Source organism: Artibeus jamaicensis, unplaced genomic scaffold (genome assembly GCF_021234435.1).
Source record: "Artibeus jamaicensis isolate MK-2021 breed Jamaican fruit bat unplaced genomic scaffold, CSHL_Jam_final contig_444, whole genome shotgun sequence".
Taxonomy (NCBI): domain Eukaryota; kingdom Metazoa; phylum Chordata; class Mammalia; order Chiroptera; family Phyllostomidae; genus Artibeus; species Artibeus jamaicensis.
Genome location: NW_026521831.1, coordinates 3845320 through 3869360, shown reverse-complemented (window position 1 = coordinate 3869360; position 24041 = coordinate 3845320). Strand labels below are relative to the sequence as shown.

The following is a 24041-nucleotide window of genomic DNA, read 5'->3' as shown; positions in this document are numbered from 1 at the left end:
GCAACACGGCTCAAGCAAGTCGTACCGAACAATATTAACTGCAGCGAGGAAAGCTGCTTTGGTTTTGCTATATTCTTGAGTATAATGCTTTCACTTAAAATAGTAAGGAAAACCTCTCCAAGATTACTGGTTAATTCAGTTTTGAAGTACCAGTCGGGTCACTTTTGAGAAGAAAAATGGGGGGTGGGGATAATATCATTTACACGATAAAATTCACAAGTGTCAGTGTCCAGTTCTGAGCTTTGACAAACGCACAAGGCTGTGTAATTACCATCGCAACCAAGCTGGGGTGCTTCAAGGCAAAATTAACCTACCAACACAGTTCTAAAGTATTTCTGCTTTTGAAGCATCACCGCCCTCATTTGGAAAAGCAAAAACAATATCCTTCAAGTAATCCTAAATGTGTCAACACACGGTTCGGGAGAGGCCCCCGCAGCCAGCGTGGCCCGACACACGACATGAATCGCCTCCCTTTCCCAGACTAGAAACGGGGAGCCAGAACTGCATCGCCAGGCTGGAGCCACGAGGAGAAAGAGTTTTTAATGCCGGAGTGACAAACTCCAAAGCACTGAATTCTTCTCCCTAGTAGGGCTCGAAACGTGTGGAAGACAGCCAGGGCGCGTGGGAAGAAAGATGACCTATTTTCAACGACTGCTTTTATAACTGGAATGTGAGTGAGAGAAGCGGAGCCTAGTCCCCGGGCACCCGGCGGGCACCAGGGGTTTGGAGAGCGGAACATAAAAGCCACACCGCCTTCTCCAACCGACTGGGTAACGACGGGAAGGAAGGAAGCGAGAGCGCGAGCCGGCCGCACGCAGAGCGGAGCAGACCAGTGCGACGGAGAGGGGCCTGGGCCCCACCCGGCGGGTGAAGAGGGGCCGGGCGCTCCCCGCACCTGCCACCATCTCCGGGGCGGACGGACGGGAGCGTTACACGCCAGTAAGAGACGTGGGGGAAACAGCGAGTTCGCCCCGGGATGCGCGGAGGGCAAAGGCCAAGCGGCGCCCTCCAACCCCGCCAGGATCCCCGCACCGAGCCCACCCCTCCAGGTCCCAGGACACCTACCACCCGCATCCCGGGCCAAGTGCGGCCGGTTGAGCGCGGCCCGGACCTCGGCCGAGAGACGGCGGCAGGCGGCCTCCTACCACTCGGGGGCGACGGCATAGGTCTGTCCCCCGGACTGTGCGTGCGGAGGGGTCGCCGCCGGCACTCACCTGCCCACTTACCCCTCAGCGCAGCGACACTGGTGCCACGCTCCGGCCCAGACCCACCGTCCGCCTCAACCAAGCCCCAGGCGGCGGCGGCGGCGGCGGCTGCGGCCGGACGGGAGGGGCGGGTCGGCGGCCTGAGACGGCCCCGCCGCCACGGCCCAACCCGGATCCGCCCGCCCCCATGTCCCGCCCCGGCTTGCTGCCGCCACCGCCCATTGGCCGGTGGCTGAACGCAAGGGCGCGGTCCCGCCCCACCACCGCCCTACCGTTTCGCTCGGGTTTCTCCCTAGCCATTGGGCCTACCGGTTCCCAGCACCTAAACGGCCGGCTCGGCCCCTGTCAGCTCCGAAGCCACAATTGGCGGAACTGTGGCAAGCCCGGGCGCTGATTGGAAGAAGCCTCCCCGGGGCCCGCCTCGCGTCCAAGTTCCGTTAGCACGTTCGGTTGCTTCAGAGTTGCCTTTGCCCCAGGACAGGTGGGCGGGCCCTCTTACCGGCTCCTCCTCCTGCGTGGAGGGCCGGAAGAAGACTGGCTGTTCTTTCCTCCTTTGAGAGCTCTGCTTTTTTTTTTGATTGGTTGGCAGGAGCTTCCCGTCGCTTGTTTTCCGTCGCCGACGCAGGGAGATGACGTATCCCCCGACCTCCCACGTCCAAGATGGCTGCTGTGGGCGAGGACAGACGTCGCTAAGGGGCTTCCTTCAGGCGACGAGTGAGTGACCGACGGACCGGTGGCGGCGCCACCCACCTACCGCTTCCCTAAAAGTCGAGTAGAGTAAGGTCTACGCCTCCATCCGCTGGTGGAGCCTTTTCCCGGATCCCACCTTCCTCCGCTTCCTCTAGTGCAGCTCGAAGTTAGCGGGAGGTGGCGGGGCTGGGGGACGTGCTTTGGGAGAGGGTTTTGAGGTGCGGGTACGGAGGAGAGAGGCCCGCGCCGAGAAGAGCGGGTAGGGTTTGGGGGACTTTTTAGCAGGTGGGGAGAAGGGGTAGGGATCTTAACACGCGCGCGCGCTCTTGGCCTCACGACCTCAGACTACCCACGTCTTCCCATTGCTTCGCCGAAGCTCGGTCCCAACCTTGGTTAGGACTGAAACTCTGGTGTCGTTCCACGCCTGGATATACCGACTCTGAAGTCTGAAAAGGTATAAGGAAAGGTCACTTCTGCGATCAGATCCTTTTTTCTTGCACCTGATTCACTCTTGTGTCGTTCAGTACAGAATATATTCTACAGGCTTGTAGCCTAGCTGTAGTGGGCAATATCGTCTAGGTTCATGTAAGTGCCCCCGTGATGTTCGCCCAGTGATGATTCTCTCGTGAAATATGGCTCAGAACGTGTTCCCATTCTTATTAAGCAGCGCATGAGTGGTTCATTTCAAGAACTTGTTTGAAAGCAGTGAGTTCACTGAGTGTCTAGGAGAAAGAAAAATGTTTTTTGTCTGCCTTCTAAACCGAATAGGGTCAAACAAAGTCTAGAGGAGTTAGATGCATGGTAATTGAGGAGATGGTAAAGAAGACCTAATCTTCTCATTATCCATTAATCCATTCTTGGATTAAATCTCATTTGTTTATTTAGTCTCTGATAAAATTCTCTGCCAGAGAGCTTGCAGATAGGACTGTGTAAAATCACTGGGATCCTAAAAGTGCCATTAATGATAGAAACCTGGACTCGGATAGAGGCCTCAGTTTTTGCAGACTAAGTAGATGGCTCTGTGATGCTAGAACTTGTTAATCGGTTTGAGGATCTTCTTGGAAGAGCAAGAAGGGAGTTTTTGAGCACTTGGGAATGGAGAGCTGGTTCTCTCAAACCAGCAGAGTTTCAGTTTTCAATAAAGCTGGGTGACACAGATGGTAATCCTTCTTTTAAGTTTATTAGATTGGTGCTGGACGAGGGATGCGTCTGTTTAGGTTTCCTTAGGACTCTAAACATAGTATCTTCCTGTCCTAGTCGACACTGGTGTACAGTGGATGAGGTCTAATTAGGTGGATTTATATCCATTCAAATTACCAAGTCTGGAGTGTTGATTAATGAATTGATGTCAGCTTGAATGATGAGAGGTCTTTAGACATAGATTTCAGGTCTCTGGTCTTGCTCTTACTCTGATTAGCACTTTGTTTTTTAAACCCTGGCCCAAGGATATGTTTATTGGCTGTTGGGAGAGAGGAGGAGGGAGAAAGAGATCAACGTGACATTCCATTGCCTCTGGTAGATACCCAGACAGGAGCTTGAACCCACTGCCTTTTGGTATACTAGATGATGCTCCGACCAAGTGAGCTACCCGTCCAGGGCTGATTACACAACTTCAGTGTGTAAGAGGCATGCTTCTCAAATTAATAAATGCACTCAAAACTTGGGGTGAGCTAGCATGTGAGATGACACTCAGGGTTCAAAGAGGTCTTAGAGGCTGAAAGAATTGGCCCAGGCTAACAAGATGCAGGTTCACCAGCAAAGATTAAATTGACAGAAACCCAGTTGTCCCAGTTGTAAATGAGGAAGGCCAACTTGACAGAAATGGCCGTACTGTTGCCATTACAGAAGCAAGGTCGTGTCCACGTTGAGGAAAGGCAGTATCGAAATCTAATGACAAACTGTGGCTCTGCCACTTGGCAGTGGTGTGCGTGGGGCAAGTTGCTTCCTGTCTCATTAACTCCATTTTCTCAGTGGTGGGTTGTGAGGATAAAGAAGCAGCTTGCAGGCATGCAGCAACTGAGTAGCCTCTTACTGGATGTGTTGTGTATTATTATTGTAGACACCTGCCATCCCCCATGTACTACACCAGTCATATAAAGGGTAGTGTTTTTCATTTTGCTAATGTTTAGGGGCAATCTTGAAACACTTAAAACCAAATCTAGTAAATGGGATGTTTGCCCTGAAGAAGAGAACGGAATATAAAAACTGTCTTCATGAACTTGGAAGGCAGTCAGTAGACAAGAGAGAGGTCTTTTCAAGGAGCTGAGTAGGAACTACAGAGAGTTGTTGAAAGGTAGAGTTCATTCACTCGTTATTCTGTGCCATTATGCACCAGAGCTAGGGAATGAACAGAACAGATCGGAATCAGTTCATAATTAACACAAGGATTGCTGGTAGTGTGAACACCAGGTGCTGATACTCAGCAAGGCTATGGGCTGCTTTGGTGATCAAGGCTAGTGATCTGCTAAGGTCCCCTTAATGGAAGTGGCCAAATGAAGGCTAGTGAGTGAGTAAATGCCACCGTTTAGAGGGCATTGCTGTACTATGAGAATAAGTTGAGTAGTGAACTTTACTATTGTCTCCGACTTGTAAGTGTCCTCATAATTCTGAGGACAGAATAATTGAGCCCTGGCTGGTGTAGCTCAGTGGATTGAGTGCGGACCTATGAACCAAAGGATCATGGTTCAATTCCCAGTCAAGACACATGCCTGGGTTGTAGGCCAGTTCCCAGGAGGGGACTCACGAGAGGCAACCGTACATTGATACTTCTCTCCCTCTCTCCTTCCTTTTCCCTCTAAAGATAAATAAATTAAAAATATTTTTTAAAAAAATGAATTGAATCTTTCATCACATAAAATTAAATATCTAAGTCACATTCTTGAAAGATGTTGCTAGAATTCCTTGATGTGCTGCTTGTTCATGAGAGATTTTTCCTTCATGGACCTCATAAATCTCTTAGTCCTTCAAGGTAATCATGAACAGCTAATGAGAACACTTAACGACTTTAGGGCCAAAAAATAATTGAAGAGTAATAGGGAACAGAGTTACAGGACGAGGCAAGAACTTTTTCAGGCGGTGTATGGTTCAGAGGACTGTTTCTATTCTGTTTGTGTACATTTATTTTTACCGCGTCTCATGGACTGTCAGTCTGCCCTGGACTCTAAAGGCACCTACACTAACTGGATTATTAGCATGGGGTTTGGTCAAGGACAGCAAGGCAAAACAGACTTGAAAGTATCTGTGGTCTGTCTCCCTATGGGCTGGGACTCTTTCATCGTTAAATGGAAAATCGCCATCAGAACACCCTAGTAATACTGGCCGCAGCCACGCTCCAGAGATAAATGCTAAAATTAATGGGTGAAACTTTAAAGAGAAGCAGGTATTTGGCGTAGTATTTTGCATTGCAAAATAGTTGCCCCCAAATGATTACTAATCACTGGTGGTTTTATCATTTGTCCACCCATTCTTTCTACCCCTCCTTCCAGGAGGTAGAGTTTCATTCCCTGCCCCTCGAGCGTGGGCTGTATTTCACAACTCACTCAGGAATAGAAAAAAGAAAAGGAAAACAGTAACTTACGCTGAGAAACCTGGCAGATCTCCTCTTAACCAAATGCTCACGGTTAAGGCCAGCAGTAGGACGTCCTCCTGGTGCAGTGGGATGGGAAGGGCGCTTCGCCTCCGGCATTCTTCCTCAGAACGCCAAGTGTCTTCTTGGGAAGGCCTCTGGGAAACCTCAGTCAAGGGCAAGGAAGGACTGAGAGACAGTCACATACCAGTGGGTGCCTAGAGAATGGTAACACCTAAATGCCATGTAGCATCCTGGTTAAGATCCTAGAACAGAAAAGGGATTTTTGGAAAAACTTGAATTTGAGTCAAGGCTGTAGTTTATTTAATAATGTACTGAAATTAATTTCTTAGTTTTGATCAGTGTATGATGTTATGTACGATGTTACCATTAAGGGAAGCTGGGTGAAGAGTATATAAGAAGTCTCTGTGCTATTTTTATAATTTGTCTGTAAGTATATAATTATTTTAAAATAAGGTTTTTTTAAAGTCAGAACTATAGAAAAAGATACATCAGAGAAGTCTTGTTCCCAGTGTTCCCATCTTGTTCCCAAGCCCTATTGGCAGCCATTATTTTTATTAGTCTAAAAAAACACAGATGTCTATTCTTACTTCGTCTCCTCTCTTAACCTAGATAGCAACATACTGTGCAGGCTACCCTCCTGCCTTTGGCTGATCCTGGGAATGTATCCGTATCAGCACTCAGAGCGCTTTCTCCCTCTCGTTAACAGTCCATGGTATGCGTTGTGTTAATGTGCCATATTTTATTCAGCCAGTGCCCCGTTGATGGACATTTGGGTTGTTTACAGTGCCTGCTATTATACATAACACTCTGGTGAATAATCGTGTGCATACATTGTTTCATATTTGCGGTGGCATTTTCAGAGCAGATTCCTGGAAGTGGGCTGCCAAAGCAGAGCCCTGATGACCATGTCACCTTGTTAGGTACTGCCAGAGCCCCCGTGAGAGTTGTGCCCTGTGGCACTCCCACCAGCCGTCCGTGAGCCGGCCTGCTTCTCCTTGGCCTTGCCAAGGGTGTGTGGTGAAACTTTGAGCATCTTTGCTGATCTGTAGGTGAGAGAAGGTATCTTGAGACACCTAAGTCTGAACTCCTCCTACTCACTGAGGCTTCAGTTACCAAGCCTGCCCTGAGTTGGTCACACACACTAGTGTAGGTCAGTTCACAGGACTGCTTTCCTTCAGGTCCTTAATTCTTCCTGTTGGAGGAAACACCCGGGGCTCTCTAGAGCCCCAAGTGCGCGCAGGAGGACAGCACCCCGCCTGCCGTGTCAGCTTTCCCAGAGTCAGGCTTCCCGGCAGACTGAAGGCCCTGCCCGGGGCCTGGCCGCCGCACTGCTGTTTCCTTGCCAGTCAGACTTGTCGTGGGCCTGGCACCTCTGGCAGGACCTTTCCCTGCCCTTTTTGAAAATTTCTGTTCCCAGATTCAACTGATTCATGTTACTGTGACCTCAAATGAGAGTCCATGTGTTTTGTTTTCTTTTCTCAACAGGGAGCCTTTAGAGAATCTCTTCATTCTGAATAAAAGAGAAGCAGATGAGAAAGCAAGAAAAATTTAGAACAACTCCTTTCATTTACCTCCCTCCACCTGCTTCCCCCCAAGTCACTGCACCCACACCTGATAATATACCGCTCAGTTCAGTGACTTGTGCAGATGTGAATTCATCCAGTCTGGTGGCTTTCTAAAGTGGAAGTACCTAAGTAAAATCAAGTGAACTAGAAAGGAAAATCTCACTGGGTGCTAGGTGGGAGATGGCCAGTTTGGGAGTGTAAGTCCGCTCAGTGTTAGAACAGGCTGGGTTTTAGCGAAGAACGGACTCCAGACAGGTCAGCGTGAGGGAGCTGGGCCTAGTGAAGGCGGTGAGGTGGAAACTTGCTTCCTTTTCAACAGCTGCTAGCATTGGGATTTATCGTACTGGGGGTCACTTCCGGCACAGGCGTTCCTCGGTGCTTGTGTGGGGTTGGTTCCAGGACCCCCCTGGATACCAGAATCCACGGGCGCTCCAGTCCCTTCCGTGAAGTGGCGTGGAGCAGTGCATGTGGACATGGTCAGTGGGCTTTGGAGATGAGCTGAGCTTCCAGCAGCCCATCTTCAGGGTCGTTTCCATGGGGAGTTCCGATTCAAAATCTGGTGCAATCTGGTTGTAGATTGTCCATGGTGATGAGGATGGCTCCACGTGGGGCATCCCTTTCCAACCTTGCTCTGCTTCTCTCTCTCTCAGCATCCGAACACTGTCAGAGAACCTTTTGAAAAGAACAAGTCTGCTTCAATAAATGAAGGAGAATAAAGAAAACGCAAGCCCTTCGGTGACCTCAGCGAACCTGGACCACACAAAGCCATGCTGGTACTGGGATAAGAAAGACCTGGCTCACACGCCCTCGCAGCTGGAAGGGCTCGACCCGGCCACCGAGGCCCGCTACCGCCGGGAGGGTGCTCGCTTCATCTTCGACGTGGGCACGCGCCTGGGCCTGCATCCTTGCCTCTCGTGTCTGTCACAGACAGGCTCCCCCCTCCACCACCGAGAAGTAGATTAGACTCAGTAGGTTAAATATGTAACAGTGTCACTGCACTCGAGTGCCTCTTGAATGTCTGGTCTAGCTGTTATTCTGACTCGTGTGGCTCATCCAGGGCTTTCTGTCTCCTGTTTTTCATGTAAATGTGTAGGCTTAGTCATGGGGCAGGTGGCCACCAGGAGGAGAAGAGCTCCCAGGGACCACAGTTGGGGTGTTCAGGGGCACCCAGACCCGGCCTTGTCATAGGGTAGACTGGCCCTGCTGAGTCCTGGACCGGAGTCCTGATGCCAGGGCTCCCGTCTGCCTGCTTTGCCACTGACAGTGTTCGGTTTCCCGCTGATTTTGTTGCTGCTGTTTGGCTTGAGTTTCTCCACATTTAACTAAACATAACCTATGAAAATTTTTGGCTAAAGTCCTTAACCAGAATAACAGGCACTATGATACCTTGGCAACTGGAATAATTTATTTTCATCGCTTCTATATGTTTCATTCCTTCAAGCAGTTCCCGAGATACGTAAGTATTTGAGTTTTATTGTAATGTTCTGTCATATGTAATTATTTCCACACAGTTCAGTGAGCCGATTATAACCTCTTTTTGTATTTCTGGTAAGTATTTCTGCCTAGTATATACTATACTATGTATAAACAAAATCAAGTTCGAACTTTGTTTTGTTGTTGTTAATTAACCACATTCAGATCTTTTTTTATTTAGACCAGTGTGAACCACAGTTATATTGTACTTTGTGTGATTACCTTTGCCAAGATAAATGTGTGCTTATAATAGAGACCCAACAAAGGCCAAGAAGAAATAGAAGTTTTTTAGGCCGTATCGCTCAGTCTGTAGTTACTCCTTAAACAGGCACTAGGTCTCCTGCTTTGTGGGAAATCCGGATGGGAACTTGCCTCTGCAGCTTTGAGTCCAGAACAGATGGTGTGCCATGTGCAAAAGCACGTGGTTGAGAGTGAGGCCATGGGAGAGGTGCAGGGGAGGCTGTGGCATTCAAGGGAAAGGTCAGTTGTGCCACGGAGGGGTCGGGGGGTGTGCCACGGAGCAGGTGCCCCAGCCAGGTGAGCCCTGGTGGTAAGCAGGCCTCGGGCATGCTCAGGTGGGAGCAAGCAGTCGTCCAGCAGAAGCTAGCATGACACACACGGAGGGCGTGCGTAGCCATGTCAGCCTAGGTGGGGTCCGTGCGGAAAGGCAGACTGAATTCCAGACGAGGGCATTGGCTTCCATGGGCGGACCCAAGTGTCTGAAGGGCTCTGTGAAGAAGGCGATGGACTCAACAGGAAGCCGTTTGTCAGGGGTTCTTCCTTGTGCTCAGGTTTTACTGAGTTTTACGCATGAGGAAGGTGATTGCGTGAGAACCCACATCGGACCCCTGGCACAGTCTGTGACACCGACAGTCAGGCTTCTGTGGAGGGAGGGATGTGCAGGAGCCAAGAGGGTAGGCAGGGAAAAGCAAAAGGCTGAGCGGTGAGACCCCCTCAGTAATGTGGGACTGGACTGGGGTCTGGGCGCCTGGAGGGAGTGGCGGGCACGGAGACCGGCTAGAGTCCAGAGCGCATGTTCAGGAGTGCTAGCTCTCCAGGGAGTGAGTCTGTCGGATCGCCACGTGGAAAGGACATTGGGGTCTGTGGCTTTTCCCCTCTGGCAGCTACTTTGGTTGCATAACATGTTCTTCAGAAAATTAAATTTAAAATAATTTATGGAGCCCGGTTGGGGGTGGGAGATCTCCTTTGCACTTTCAGGGTGTCTGAGTTCTTGTGAATGGAAAGGGGCGTGGGAGCAGGAAGGAACCGGTTTGCGGGGAGGGCGGAAGTCCACGCTCGTGTTTCTATGTGGCCTTTAGTAGCAGCTTCTCAGGAGCGTCTGTCCTTCTTTTAGGTCACGGGAGCTTGTTGTCTCTTTCTGGCTGGGAAAGTAGAAGAAACACCCAAAAAATGTAAAGATATCATCAAAACAGCTCGCAGTTTGCTAAATGATGTACAATTTGGCCAGTTTGGAGATGACCCAAAGGTAAGGATCAGCACGTCCTGCCTTTAAATCCTACCTCTTTGCACAAAGGTCCTTGCTGACAGCAGCTGGGGCTCCTGTACCTGCCGGCCCTGAGTCCCCACGAGAACTGGGGCGGAAGGTGCTTCCTGCTTCCATCGGAGAGGTGGGGGCGGCGTGCAGCCTGCACTTCAGTGGCACTTGCTGGTGTGCCGCGTCACGTTCCGAGCACTGTGGGGCTGGGAGTTCACTTACTGGGGATGCACAGTGTCCTCCCGCAACTGGCTGTGCTTCCAGAGCCAGAAGCAGTGTGGCTTCTTTGGTTCAGGGTGGTGGCCGTGTCCAGGTGGCCGAAAAGTACCGATGCATGTGTGTGCACATGCGTCTGCTGTGCCCTGTATCTTCTGCCTCCCCAGAGTGTGGGAGGTGTTGGCACTGCAGTGTTTTCAGACGCTCGGAGACTCACGGAGGTTGTGCCTCCCTCCCTGTCCTCCCCCCCCCCCAGCTCCTGCCCGGAAATGGCGTTAAAGTACCTGTCCCCGTGCCATTGTTGTGTTCTAAAGAGACCACTGTCAGACCAGTGGCAACTCTCTGCTGCCTCCACTCTTGTCCCGTCCCCAGTGTAACCCTTAGTGTTGAATGTCCTTCACAACGTCTCTCACTGCCTATTATGAGACTTAGTCACATAATCATGACAAACTCCCCTCTTCTCAACTGTGAGATCTGTGAGAGCAAAGACCATGCCTGCTGCATAGCATGGTGGTGGACAGCGTAGGCCTGCACTGGTGCTCGCCAAATAAGGGGCAAACCGACGGTGCGGGGAGAAACGCAGAAGCACAGTTAACGCACAGTTGACCGAGACGCCGAAATTCAGCGCCGTGCGTGGGCCTGTTTTTCTAACAAGCTGGCGTCACCTCCCTGGATAGCTACCCTCCCTCCGCCAAGCAGTATTTGTATGTGTGTACATAAGGGTGTGTGTGTGTGTGTGTGTCCGTCCATGTGTCCGTCCTCCTTGCTTTGAGGAGTTAGCAGAGGCCCAGAACACTTTTGCAAACACTGGTTGTGATTAATCCTAATATTTCGTAAGTATTGTTGGTGTGGGTAACTCTGCCTTGAGCTTACTTATTAATTCATTCACCTGTTTGTAAAAATGCGAACCTATTAGGAATTCATACTAACAATGATCGAAAATGCACTTTTAGACGAGAAGTGTAGCCACAAGATCATGTTTTCAATGCTCGCACATATTTGGCCTTCACAGAGTAGGAGCATGGTGCTGGCAGAGCCACCGGCACGTGGAAGTAGCTGGTGTGTGTGGGTCAGGGCCTTTGGAGACATCCCATCTTACCTTCTGCCTCACCCACCACACCATCAAGTCAGGAGACCGGTACCTGGGGCGGGAGCGGTGGGGTTGGCGCTGTGCAGCCCCGGGGCCCCAGAAGGTAGGAAGAGGGAGCAGCCCTGCCAGTTAGAAGGCTAAACCAGGGCCCAGCCTGACCCAGCTGGGCAGTGGGGCTTGGCAACCTGCTCCTCCATATGCGCAGTCTCCCAGACGGGCAGGGGCTCTGGGTCTGGAGCGGTGGAGGCATGGGGAGGACATTTTCTTTGACAGACAAGGGGACAGTCGTTTGGGGGAGGCATTTGAAGCTATTGAGAAAAATAAGATTGTGATTCATGCAGAACTTTTTTGCCTTGATTAGCTTTGCTTTATTAACTGTGGTTCCCCCTCCTCCTCATATTTTTTCATGTGTTCAGCAAATACTTGCTCCAGCCTCTGTGTTAGATACTAGACATTAAATAGGTGGCGAGACAGGCATGGACTTTGCTCTCCTGGGTTTCACAGTTGAGTGGTGGGAGAGGTTTCAGCACAGTGTTCGTTAAGCTGTCCGAGGGCGAGCTGTGATTAATGCCCTTGTTTGGAGGTGTGATGGGGCGCTGGCCCTGGGAACGTGGGTGAGGCCCCAGCAGGTGGGGCCAGGCGGGGCCAAGGCGAGGTTTCCTGAGGAATGGTGTTCGCACCCCGACCTGCAGACCAGCGGTTGAGCACAGGAGGCCCGGTGTGGTGCCCCAAGCTGCAGCCTGGACTGGTGACCGGCTCACTTGGTAAAAACTAGGTTGAAGCATCTGGAAGACAGGTCGTGACAAAAATGGGGGAAAGCCTCTCTGATTCACAAAGCCTCCCGGAGAGAAGGCGCAGGAGACAGAACCCTCAGCCCTGCTGTGCTGTTTGGGGCCACGAGGCTGCCGGCCCCTCCGCCCGCAGTCGGGCCCTTCCCCTGTGACGCAGGCCCGGGGCTCGCTCTCCTTCACCCCGCACGGGGTGTCCTATGTGGTCCACTCTGTCTGCGAATGCCAGGTAGTCGGGTGCCCAGGAATCCAGAGGCAAATTTGAGAAATACTTGTTTACGGGCACTGACTAGTTAGAAGAGAGTGGAGAGTCCTTGTACAACACTACAGTAAAATGAAATATTCTGGAATAAACTTCATTAAAAAAATTTGTGGGTGGGGATTCTTTAAAACTACTAAAGGACTGAGAAGGTTTTAATACACATTTGTGATAGAATCGATGTAGTTAAAAATGTCCATTTTCCTAGGTTGTTTTGTGAATTCAGGCAATTCCCAATCAGAACATCAGTAGCTTTCCTGCTTTTCTACAGTGATAGTTAAATAGTACTGAAATTTGGAGAGAAACAAGCAAAAATAAGAACCTTTTTTGAAACAGAGGAGCATCATGGAAGGGTGCCCTGACACTGGTGCCTAAGCTGCCATGTGTGGGTGTGCGTGGTACTCAGGGTGTGGTTTAATCATGAAGTACTCAGTAAATGACCCTGGTACAGCTTATTAGGTGAATGAAAGATTTAAACACAGAAATGAAAAAAAAACTTCAGCAGGGGTGCTGGGCCCCCAGACACGTTTTCAGCTGGCACAGCTCACTGCCCGCGTTTGCGGGAAACTGCTGGCTACATGCGTGCTTGGCGTGCATCCCTGGAGGGCGTGCGTCCCTGGAGGACGCGCGGCAGCGCTTCCACGGAGGCCCGTGGGGGACTCACGTGCCAGCCGTGCTCTCTGCGAAGTAGAGGTCTGTGCTGTGAACGGGGGCTCGCGTGGATGGGGAGCGTAACATTTCTTAGACTATTTTGTTTCCAGTATTTTTTTAATTAGCTATTTTCTCATCTAGTTCTTTTCAGAACTTAATGTTGTGCCTGAGTGGAAGAGAAGAGAAAGGGAACAAAAAATGGTTGTTAATAACTTGAAAATAAATAGGAAGACTCACTTTTTAAGTGTCGTTCTAGACTTCTGAATGAAACTACTGGTGCGGCATTTGCTTTGTTTCTAGGAAGAAGTAATGGTTTTGGAGAGAATCTTGCTGCAGACCATAAAGTTTGACCTACAGGTAGAACATCCATACCAGTTCCTGCTCAAATATGCAAAACAGCTCAAAGGTAAGGAAGACTGACTAAAAGAACTTCTCTGTTCTGAAACCGAGTCTTTGTAATTGCTTGGTGTCACTGGGATTATGCTTCTCCGGAAAGGAAGGCAGAGAACTCGGTGTGGACAGTGCCCGGGCCATTTCTTGCCCCGACAGTTCACTGTCGAGACTGTTAATACAGTTGCCTTTTATGTATAAACGGATTCTGTCATCCTGTTGCCGAATGATATGGAACAGGAAAGTGAGTCGGAATTTCTAACCTTCTCTCCTTTCATACAACACAAGTCAGAATTTCTTAAACAGCCTGGTACGATCAGGCTTGGGGCCAGGTTTCCCACAGACGGGGAAGCCCTTTGCTGTCTGTGTGTTGGGGTGGTGCCCAGGGTGCCCTGGGCTTTTCGTGACTGCTCGGTTGCTGCTGTGCTCCTGCTTCTCATCTTCTCTACTGATTCACCTTTTTTCCTCACTCCTAGGAGATAAAAACAAAATCCAAAAGCTGGTTCAGATGGCATGGACATTTGTAAATGACAGGTATGTTTGTTTAAATGCTGGTTTAATTGTGAAGTTTTGACAGACTATAGAAATGATCCCAGAAAGAATAGTGTACAATTACAGCGTTTTAAACGTGCAAGGGCTTTCTGTGGCATTTTACCCAGACTCCTCACTTCGCATAGAACTGACCGGAACCATCTTGAAGAGCCAGTTAGTGGCGGGGCGGAGGCCACAGTCCAGACCACCGGCCCCCAGCAGCAGGGCCACCCCAGTGTCGTGGTGGAGGAAGCAGACTCGCACCCCTGACTGGAAACACGAGTCCAAAACGAAGCACTGGAGGAATCTGACAGCTGTCACTTAGAACCCGTTTGGTCTTTGGTGGGGGGTGGAGAGGGTGCCGTTTGGAGTGCTGGCTTAGAGCCTTGACATCCCTAGCCCAGGGGGAAGCCGTGAGGAGCCTCTAAGAGGCCAGCGGCCAGGGCTCCCGTGGCTTGGGGGACCAGAAACCGTTTTCACCTGTGTGCACCGTGGCAATTCCTGAAGGTGCTGGTACTCCTTTGGCTCTTTAGGGAATGAATCAGTAACCGTGGGTGAAGTTACTACTCATTTGGGTACTTCAGGAAGACTAGGAACTTGCCTCTTTTATGTATGTACGATGCCTTATTTGACACGTTTAGAGAAGAATACGCAAGTGGACGGTCAGATGCAGCTCCTCGTTGCCAAGCCTTGACTTGATCACTGGTTCTTGCTCATCCGACTCAATCCCCTCTCTCTCGTTGACCCAGTCTCTGCACGACCTTGTCACTGCAGTGGGAACCAGAGATCATAGCAGTGGCGGTGATGTATCTTGCGGGACGTTTGTGCAAATTCGAAATACAAGAATGGACCTCCAAACCCATGTATCGGAGGTGGTGGGAGCAGTTTGTCCAAGATGTCCCTGTGGATGTCCTGGAAGGTACTGGGCACGCCAAGCATTCTGTGAGGGCGTTTCGTCCGCGTTCAGACGGTGTCGTCTGAGGGCAGGAGCCCTGGCACGGGTTTCCCACACGGGCCCGTGTGAGCCGTCCTGCGGAAGGGTCCTCAGACCTGACATTCACCTTGTCCGAGCACACGGGTTGTGGGGCCTAGAGAGACAGACCCCCAGGCCTGTGCACAGCGGAGGCGGGCGAACCACAAAAGCGAGTCCCACCTGTGGGTCTTTGTAGAGTAGTGGGGGGCTCAGAGGGAAGTGGGCTGATTTTTTTCTAGGTAAAACTTTACTTGAAATATCAGTTTATAGTAAATGTGATTATCACCTATCATTTAGACATTTGCCACCAAATCCTGGATCTTTACTCACAAGGAAAACAACAGATGCCTCATCACACACCTCATCAGCTGCCGCAGCCCCCTTCACTCCCATCGACACCACAAGTGCCACCAGTGCCACCGTCCCAGTCGGCCCAAGGCTCCGAACCGCCGCAGCCCCCACAGAAGGACCCGCAGCCATCAGCCCAGCCGCCGCCGCCGCCACAGCAAGCCCAGCAGCCCAAGAAACCATCCCCACAGCCGAGTCCGCCCCGCCAGGCGAAACGGGCCACGGTGAGTGGCTGCACTGGCACTGGGTGTGGCCAGCTACGGGGGCAGCACCCTGCCTGAGCATGTCCTGTTTCTCGGGGGTCACACAGAGCACCGAAAGCGGGGGTGATGCACTTGACCTCCCTGGCAGACATAGTGGTCAGAGGGGAGGCTCTGCCCCGCTCCTCCAGCTGCCTCTCCCTGTGTCAGCTCTGACTGGGCCCTGACCCTGCCGGGGCGTCGCTGTACGTCTTCGGCCTGCCGGAGTGGCTGTCCCCAGTTCCTCCGGCTCTGGAGTGTTCAGTTCTTCAAGTGACAGTATTTGTGGAAGTTCCCCCGGGGAGTGGGGAAGCAGCCTGGCCAGCAGGCAGGGGGTTTGCTGTTCCCTGATCCCCAGAGGAAGACGCGCCAACTCACTCCGCCCACCACACTTGGGGCCCGGAGCTCAGGGCTCTCAGAGCTGAGAGAGGGCAGTGTCTCTGACTCGGGGAGGGGAGGGACAGCACTCCCCGGTGGCCGTGCGCCTGTCTGGTGAGGTTGTGTCTGAGGCCACGCCTCCTCACTGTGACGTCATGCCTGCATCGGTTCCTCACTGTTCCCAGGGTCCCGGTTAACGGTGTCGTTCTCTCTTGTAACAGGTGGTTTCTCCCAAAGAAGAGAGCAAAGCAGCAGGTAATTTCCTGTTCTGTTCTTTAGTTTTATATTTTTGCTTATCAGAACCTTAAATTTTTAGTGAATACTGTTTCCATTTGGCCTTAAAATTTACCCTAGGCCCTGGCAGGTAGACTTCAGTGGATCGAGTGCTGGCCTGCAAAGCAAAGGGTTGCCAGTTCGATTCCTAGTCAGGGCACATACATGCCTGGGCTGTGGTCCAGGTCCCCAGGAGAGGACACATGCGAGGCAAACACATACTGATGTTTCTCTCCCTCTTTTTCTCTCTCCCTTCCTCTCTCTCTAAAAATAAATAAATAAGCCCTGGCTGGTGTAGCTCAGTGGATTGAGCACTGGGAACCAAAGGATTTCGGTTCGATTCCCAGTCAGGGCACATGCCTCGGTGACAGGCCAGTTCCCAGCAGGGGACGCACGAGAGGCAACCAGATGTTGATATTTCTCTCCCTATTTTCTTCTCTTCTCCTCTAAAATAAATATAAAATGAAAATAAACAAATAGAATGCTTTTTTAGAAAATTAACGTTAGAGCTTTTCACAGAAGTGGCCCTGCCGGCCAGAGTGGTGCAGTCTCTCTGCTTATCACTAGTCTGTGTGTAGGTTACATTCCGGTGAGAGGTGTCAACAGCACCGTACTGAGTCGCGTGTGGGAGATGTAACTGTGAGTGTAGGAGAGCCGGGCAGTGTTCATTGTTATAGGCGTGAAGTGGGCCGCGGTGCAGAGCGCACGGGGCCCTGGTGTCCCCACGCTGCACAGCGAGCTGCAGGGCCGTGTGGAGAAGGGGCCACGGGGTGCCGACACCTCCCTTTGTATTAGCACGTGTGCTGGGGCCCACGGTTGGTGTCCTCGTTCCCGTGTCAGCAGCAGAGAGCAAGGGGAGCAGCGGGTCTGTCCTTGGCCCGGTCCTGCGGGCTCTGGGAAGGCGCCGGCCTGTCCTCTGTCTCCGGGTCTGTGCTGCCAGGTCCCAGTAGAGGGCGTGGTGCACCATTTATTGAGCTGTTGTTGAGAGCTTCCGGCACAGTGAGCAACATTTTTCTCAGGGTCTTCAGGGGAATGATGATTCAGTACAAGCAAATTTTGTGGCTCTAAGTGAGCCAGCAGAGCCTGAGACACGAGTGGAGGCACAGAGCTTGGACGGTGGGAGCCCGGGGAGGCTTTGCAGCAGGAGCACAGCACCCTCCCAGGTCCTCGTGGGGAGCTCCCGGCAGCGGTCAGGTGGTCAGGAGTGGGGAGGAGTGAGCCAGCATCTGCGTGGGGCCTGGGGAGTGCAGATGCAGGCTGGTGGCCGTGGGGTGGGGGGCAGGCCCAGCCTGCAAGCGGTCAGAGCTGAGCCCTGCAGCACTTGCCATGAGCTGCGGGGGCGCCAAGAGCACTGGCAGAGCAGCGGACGAAGTGGCCGTGTGACCTCAGCCTGGAACCCACACCGGACCTCTGAGAATTAGGAAAAAGAACGTGAAAAACTTTGTTAATGAAGTTTTGTTGATTATACGTTGAAATGGCCAAATTTTTAATGTCAGTTTAAATATTAATTTTGCCTCTTTTGAACGTGGCTACTGGAGAGTGTAAAGTTACGCGGGCCGCTCTCCTTACGTTCCTGCAGGCCAGCCCCAGCTTGGCTGACTGCCGGGTGTGGGCAGGACGCCAGTTACGGGGGATGGAGAGGGCCACCCTGAGGGCTGGCTGCTGGCCCCAGTTCTGGAGGAGAGGCAGAGCTAGAGGCTCAGGTTCGTCCGCCTAGAGAGGGGGCATTTGGTCTCCTAGGAAGACAGTAAGCCTGTGAGTGAGACAGGAAACCAGGAAAGGGGCCGGCAACGCCGGAGCGAATCGGGTCAGTGCTGTGCAGGCTAAGCGGGGTTAGGAAGGAAGGGCCGAAGCATGCAAACAAACAGAAAGCCTGGTTTCTTTTCCGGTCGTGTGGCACACTCTGTAAACAGCTACTGGACTTGGTGTGGCCTGTCTGGGTGACTTGGCGCCACCACTGTGGGTGCTGGTCCCAGGCAGCTGCTCAGCCCTGAAGGGTGGCCTGTGACCTCTGCCCCAAGTGGTCCCAGCCTCTTGGCTGCAAGGGCATTCCCCTCCAGCTCCCCAGTGGTACCAGGTCACGTGCTGCTTCTGACCAGCTGCCAACCAGGAGCAAATGCCTGTGAGAAAATACAATGTGCCTACATGGGAATGAAAAGGTGGCAGTCCCCTGGGAACAAAAGGTGAGGGCTTTTGTGCCCCGTTGGTGGGGACTCCCCACAGGGGTTTGTCTGCAGCCTGAGGTTGCTGAAGGGCAGTCTTGTGGAAAAGGGCAGGGGGGTTGCTTTTCCTTTTGAAGGTGGGGTAGGAGAGCAGACGGCTGTGTTTGCCGTGATCTTTTATGTGAAAGGGTTAGTGAGTGATGGTGTCGCCGGAACCCTCCTCGAGTTCCCCTTAAAGCTTTGTTCTTATCTGCTCTTCTTCTCCAAAGAAATTCCCCAGCAGTTTTGCTGTGACGTGTTTATTCACACGAAGAGGTATGAGTGCTTTTTAATGTAATTTTTCTTCATAGATCCCCCACCGCCTAAAATCCCCAAAATCGAGACCACTCACCCTCCGCTGCCTCCGGCCCACCCACCACCAGGTCAGTGTCTGCTGAGAGTCGGCTGTCTCCTGCCTCTTCGAGGGGCAGGCTTGGGCGTCCTGGGGACAGGTTGTGGAAGGGAGGCTCTGGAGCCAAAAGGTCAGAGACAGTGGCGCCCAAGGGTCTTTCCAAAACCGTTTTCACAAACCAGGTGTGTTGAGGGCACTGTCACCCGAGTGTATTTGAATGTTCACGTGCGCAGATGCAGAGCTGCCCGGGAAGAGTGCGTTTAGTCAGCGTCGGGAAAGCCGGCCTGCCGGCGAGGGGCCCTGGACCCACTTCTGGGCGGGGCTGCCGAGGATCTTGGGCTCTGGTGCTGTAGTGGGGGTGGGGTCACACTGTGTGGGGCACCGACTGGTCTCTCCACTGCAGACCGGAAGCCTCCCCTCTCAGCTGCCTTAGGCGAGGCCGAGCCGCCAGGCCCTGTGGATGCCGGTGACCTCCCCAAAGTCCAGATTCCTCCTCCAGCCCACCCAGCCCCTGTGCACCAGCCGCCACCACTGCCACACCGGCCACCACCGCCACCACCTTCCAGCTACATCACCGGGATGTCCACCAACAGCTCCTACATGTCCGGAGAGGGCTACCAGAGCCTGCAGTCCATGATGAAGACCGAGGGTCCCTCCTATGGCACCCTGCCCCCAGCCTATGGCCCCCCGGCCCACCTGCCCTACCACCCTCACGTCTACCCCCCCAACCCACCCCCACCACCGGTGCCCCCTCCCCCGACCTCCTTCCCCCCGCCCGCCATCCCTCCCCCCACTCCCGGCTACCCTCCACCTCCACCCACCTACAATCCCAACTTCCCGCCTCCACCCCCACGCCTGCCCCCCACACATGCTGTCCCACCTCACCCTCCACCAGGCCTGGGCCTGCCCCCGGCCAGCTACCCACCTCCATCTGTCCCCCCTGGGGGACAGCCACCCGTGCCCCCACCCATCCCCCCACCCGGCATGCCCCCGGTTGGGGGGCTGGGCCGGGCGGCTTGGATGAGATAGCCTGATGCCTCCCCCACCTTTTTTTTTAAACTAGTTTTTCTAATCAACCTGAAGGGTAGTTGGAGTGAGTAAGCAGCAGGGTACCTTGTATAACGCTAGACAGGCGCAGTAGAGGGGGACATGGCGGTGCTCCCCACCTGGGGAAGGGACCGTGGGTGTCCACTGAGGGCAGAGTCCTGCACTGGGTGACTCGATGCTAGTGAGAATGTAAACAGCCACGTTGGCTCAAGAAATAGCATCCGTGAGGAGTGAGTTTCCTTCTAGAAATCAGTGCCTAATTTTCCTGGATACTCAGTTTTAAAGTCCTGTCCCATCGGAAGTCACACTGTTGTCATCGCTGTCATTCTGTGTTCCCTCCCATGACCCTCGGTCGGAAGGACCACTATTTTGATTTAGAGTTAATTACATCCTTTGCATTAAAGTAATTTTGAAGGGGTTGCCTGGTTGGATGGCTTTTTTGTTTGTCCTCCAGGAAGAAGGGGAGGGAAGTGCTTGGAAAGTAATGTATGTTTACATCAACCTGCAAATTCCTGTACATAGAGATATATATTTTTTAAGTGTGAATGTAACAACATACTCTGAATTCCATCTTGGTTACAAACGAGACTCCTTCGGTCAGTTGCCCAAATAAAAGCAGTTCTGAAATCTGTCTGTTTACTGGTGGAAGCCGGGCCCGGGCCTGCTGCAGCCCAGGGGCAGGAACCCCGCTGCACCGAGGGCTGGGCTAAGTCTCCCGGGCCATGCCTCCTCCGCCCTGAGCCTGCCTAGGCTCTGTGGGGGACTCTGGGGTTCTGACCCCACTGGAGGTGCTGAAAAGCCTGCACAGATCTGGTTCCTGGGTTAGATGAGGGTTTGAGCTCAAAACCCTGTTTCTGGCCTGTGGCTGTGCAGAGGCCCCTGGAGCAGCAGGATGGGGTCTGAGCCACCCACACCACGGGGCACCACTGCACGCCCTGCTGCCACCCTCCCAAGGTGCAGCCCTCTGCCCGGTGGCCCTGCCCCCCAGCCCCCTGAGACAAACAGGCGCTGCACACCCACCACGGAGGCCTGCAAAGAGCCTTTATTTATCTAGCGCAAAGTATACACCGTCACACTCTTCTGTTACCTCGTACTAAAATAGCTCAATGTTTTTACCACACTATCAAAAAGTTCTATTTCTTTCGCTCTTCCCCCATATCAAAGGGGTTCGATAGAAGGTAGAAATGGGCTGGAGCCGAGGGGCTGGCCCCAGTTCTCGGGACACATCCTACAGAAAATAGGGCGCGGGGACAGGAACCAGGCGGTCCAGCCAGTTCCAGAAAGCAGCAGACCCTTCCCGCACGGTGAAAAATACACACCTCTCCCGCTCTGTAGTCATGCGTTGTTAAAAAAGAAAATCAGTAGTACTTTGTTTCCTCTCAAGTTTTCAAGGAAAAAAAAAAAGTGGAAGGTCACTTTTTAAACACTGATGTGTAGAGCTGACCACCTCTGGATAAAAACATGCCACCCTAGAAAATGTGCCCAGTGGGCTGCGGTCCCAGGCAGGCTTCACACCTGGGGGTGAGGCTGGAAGGGTGGCCTCTGTCACAGTGGGAACTGGAGCCCCAGGGCAGGTGGCCCCGTGGCTTCAGGATCTAGAAGCAGGGGGTTCAGAAATGAAGGGGACCTTTACGAAAGGACACCAAGCTCACCGACACCCCTGCCCACCGTGAGCTCTCAGAGCTAAGGCTCCGGAAGGGAGGAGGGTCACCCAGTGTCACCCCACACACCCCCCTTTAGTGGCAGAGCTGGGGTTCCCCTGGCTGGCCCCTGGCGACCCCTGTGCTGAGGCCCCCTTGGGGCTCCCCAGCCTGCGGCCTCCCCACCCCGCAGCTGCAAACGGACCTAGTGTGGAGTCAGGCAGAGTGGCTGTAGCAGCTTTCCCGCAGCTGATGACATTAGCAAGGTGACGGTCACAGGCATAGTCCTGCCCTAGAAAGCCACCCCACGCCATGCTGGCATGGGGACACGGGCAGGGGGCACAGGAGGGTCTCTGCACCGGCTGGTCCTGCCCAGATGGCAGGCAGGAGGGCTCTGGCAGGAACTCTGCCCCGGGAGCCACGGCGGCCCAGGGCAGGGTCGCCTCCCTCCAGAGGGGAGGATCCCTGTGAGGCTGCCCTCCCAGGGTCAGCTGCGGGGTCAGCAGGAACCAGCAGACCTTCCTTATTGCTTATTGTCAGTTGTGGCAAAGCCAACCTGAACCAAACATGGCGAAGGGGCTCCCAGACATGGCTCCCACTGAAATGGACTCAGGGCCCTCAAGCTGCTCTGGCTCATTGGACTGCAAGACCAGATCAGGGCCTCTGTCTACTAGCTCGCTGCCCACCTGGGCAGTGATCACACAGTGCCATGACCAAGGCTGCTCACCCTGCTCCAAGTGCACACCCCCCATGACAGGGAGCTCACCACCTGACCTGATGGCAAGTTCCTTCCAGAAAGAGCCCATGGCTCCCTGTCATGCCCAGGGCAGGAGGGACGTGCCTGCGGCCATCAGCAGGGCCCCCTCGGCTCCCTGGGAATGAGGGCTGCACGCCTTTCCCCTGAGAGTGTCGCCCCAATGGCAAATGGACAGTGGGAACAGCTGGGTCCTGGCCCCCCGTCCCTCACAAGGGCCTGGACGAGGCTCCCTGATGCAAAGACAAGACCCCGGGGCCTCAGGAGGCTGCGGCAACCCCCAGTGCTGCCGGAACAGGGAAGTCGGAGGATGGGCAAGAAGCGAGTGGACACCAGGGCCTCCCAGCAGCATCAACCGGCCCTGTCTGCCCCCAGGCCCCGGGGTCTCACAGGCGGGGAGCCATGGATCGCCTACCCCTCTGGGCCTCCTTCTCCTCAAACACAAACTTGGAGACACACACCACACCTGACAGTGTATACTCGGCCATTTATACCGATGGTCTCATCTGACCCTCAGAGCCCACAAGGAGCTCCTTGTGCCCCGACCCTACCTCGGTCGGGGCAGGGGGGTCGGTCCACCGGAAGAGGCAGCAGAACGTGGCATGGGTCCAGCCCCCCAGCCCCCTGCAGGTGACGCCATTGGCTGCAGTGCTGAGAGCACAGGCAGGCAGCAGCCGATGGCGTCCACCACACACACACACACACACACACACACACGGCTGAGAGCACCACTGGGCCCGCACTGTGCACCAGGGGCAGAGAGAGGCTGAGCGAAGGTCACTCAGCAAATTCCCGCCAGAGCCAGGTCAGATTCCTTCCCGGGAGGGCAGAACTCCTGTCCCAGCCGTGCAGCTCTGTCCACAGTGAGTGAGGGTGGGGCGGGGCTCCAGGGGACACGGCGGACCGGAGGCCAAGGCGTGACCCGGTGCTACCCATGCAGTGAGGGGGGCATGTGCGGCTCAGCCGGGGGTCTGCTCAGCCTCCCCGTGTTCCTGGCCCATCATGAGAACCATGAAAATGGGGATGCCTGGGCAAGGAGCCACCGGAGAGAGAGGGCACCCCTGGCACAGGGCAGGGTGATATTGGAGGGTAGGGGAGTGTGAACCCGAAAACCAAGTGGCAGCTGGCAGCAGGGGGCAGGGCACAGGCCAAGGGAAGGGCCTCAGGAGCACCCCGTCCACAGCTCAGGGGACCCGGTGTCCAGAACACTGGGGAGCTAGTGTCCAGGTGACAGCAGGTGGATGAAAAGTGCCGCCCGCACCAGGTCCAGCTGCCAGTAGCCGTGGCCCAGTGCAGTGGCAGCCAGGGGGCAGAGGAAGCCAGGGCTCGAGGAGGTGCAGGCCCAGCCCACACAGTCCCGGGGCCTGGCGTCTGAGAGCCGCCTTCCATTGACACCGGGGCCGGAGAGGCCACCGGGCTGCAGGGAACCTTGGGCAGGCAGCTGCTCGGCTTCCCGGTTTGCTGGTGTGAGAGATGGGGGTGATGGGGGGCCCAGCCAGCAGTGGGTCGGACCCACGCAGGCAGCATCCTATGTACAATTCATCACAGAAGACGACAGTGGCTCAAGCCAGAAGGCTCGCCACTTTCCCTGGGGACCCCGGGCAGGGACAGTCTGTGTTCACGGAGGAGAGGCCCTACAAAGGCCCCTTGAACTGGTTCCCAGACAGGTGCTGCCGGATGGAGGGCTTGGAGCTGGCGGCATCCCCCAGTTTCCTCCAGACCACCTGTGCAGAGAGGCCGGCTGTGAGTGCAGGGCCCCTCCCGGAGCCTGCCCACACATCCCCAGGGCTGGTGGGGACAGGGGAAGAAACGGAGGCCCAGTCTTCTCACATCCACCCTCACAGCCACCTGAGCACGTCACCAGTGGGGTGCAGCCTCGGCCTCCCAGCTGCCC

At 53.9% G+C, this 24041-nt stretch overlaps 3 protein-coding genes across 12 annotated transcripts in view; 1 reads left to right on the top strand and 2 right to left on the bottom strand.

The window, feature by feature from the left end:
• Positions 1-1369, bottom strand: part of SETD3 (SET domain containing 3, actin histidine methyltransferase) — a 59917-nt gene extending 58548 nt beyond the window's left edge. For 4 of the 7 annotated variants that reach the window (XM_037130272.2, XM_037130275.2, XM_037130269.2 and 1 more), the window contains exon 1: positions 1215-1369. The gene's annotated coding sequence lies outside the window, so the exon portion shown is untranslated. The remainder of the gene's footprint in view (positions 1-1214) is intronic. The other 3 variants (XM_037130273.2, XM_037130270.2, XM_037130276.2) reach the window with 1 other exon arrangement.
• On the top strand, positions 810-20395 carry CCNK (cyclin K). Of its 3 annotated transcripts, none has more exons than XM_053666128.1 (12): positions 810-939; positions 1795-1919; positions 7700-7946; positions 8422-8505; positions 9877-10008; positions 13322-13427; positions 13888-13945; positions 14692-14861; positions 15213-15487; positions 16102-16135; positions 18666-18737; positions 19110-20395. In XM_053666128.1, exons 3-12 carry the CDS (start codon positions 7752-7754, stop codon positions 19733-19735), a joined length of 1752 nt encoding a protein of 583 aa, XP_053522103.1. In that variant the 5' UTR covers positions 810-939; positions 1795-1919; positions 7700-7751; the 3' UTR covers positions 19736-20395. The 3 variants fall into 3 exon arrangements, with proteins under 3 accessions (XP_053522103.1, XP_053522104.1, XP_053522105.1); XM_053666129.1 differs by having other exon boundaries at positions 1795-1982; XM_053666130.1 differs by lacking the exons at positions 810-939; positions 1795-1919 and adding an exon at positions 5967-6196.
• A 381-nt stretch (positions 20396-20776) lies between these two features.
• The window catches only part of CCDC85C (coiled-coil domain containing 85C), a 67340-nt gene continuing 64075 nt past the window's right edge, over positions 20777-24041 (bottom strand). For both annotated transcript variants that reach the window (XM_037130279.2, XM_037130280.2), the window contains one exon: positions 20777-23871. In XM_037130279.2, the coding sequence (XP_036986174.2) occupies positions 23782-23871 (90 nt within the window). In that variant the 3' untranslated portion in view covers positions 20777-23781. The remainder of the gene's footprint in view (positions 23872-24041) is intronic.

Excerpts from the sequence above, each read along its gene's own strand:
- CCNK (XM_053666128.1), top strand. The coding sequence starts at position 7,752 with ATGAAGGAGAATAAAGAAAACGCAAGCCCTTCGGTGACCTCAGCGAAC. Across the intron at positions 7,947-8,421 it reads ACGTGGGCACGCGCCTGGGC|AGGCACTATGATACCTTGGC; the intron begins CTGCATCCTTGC and ends AACCAGAATAAC. Across the intron at positions 8,506-9,876 it reads TCAAGCAGTTCCCGAGATAC|GTCACGGGAGCTTGTTGTCT; the intron begins GTAAGTATTTGA and ends TCCTTCTTTTAG.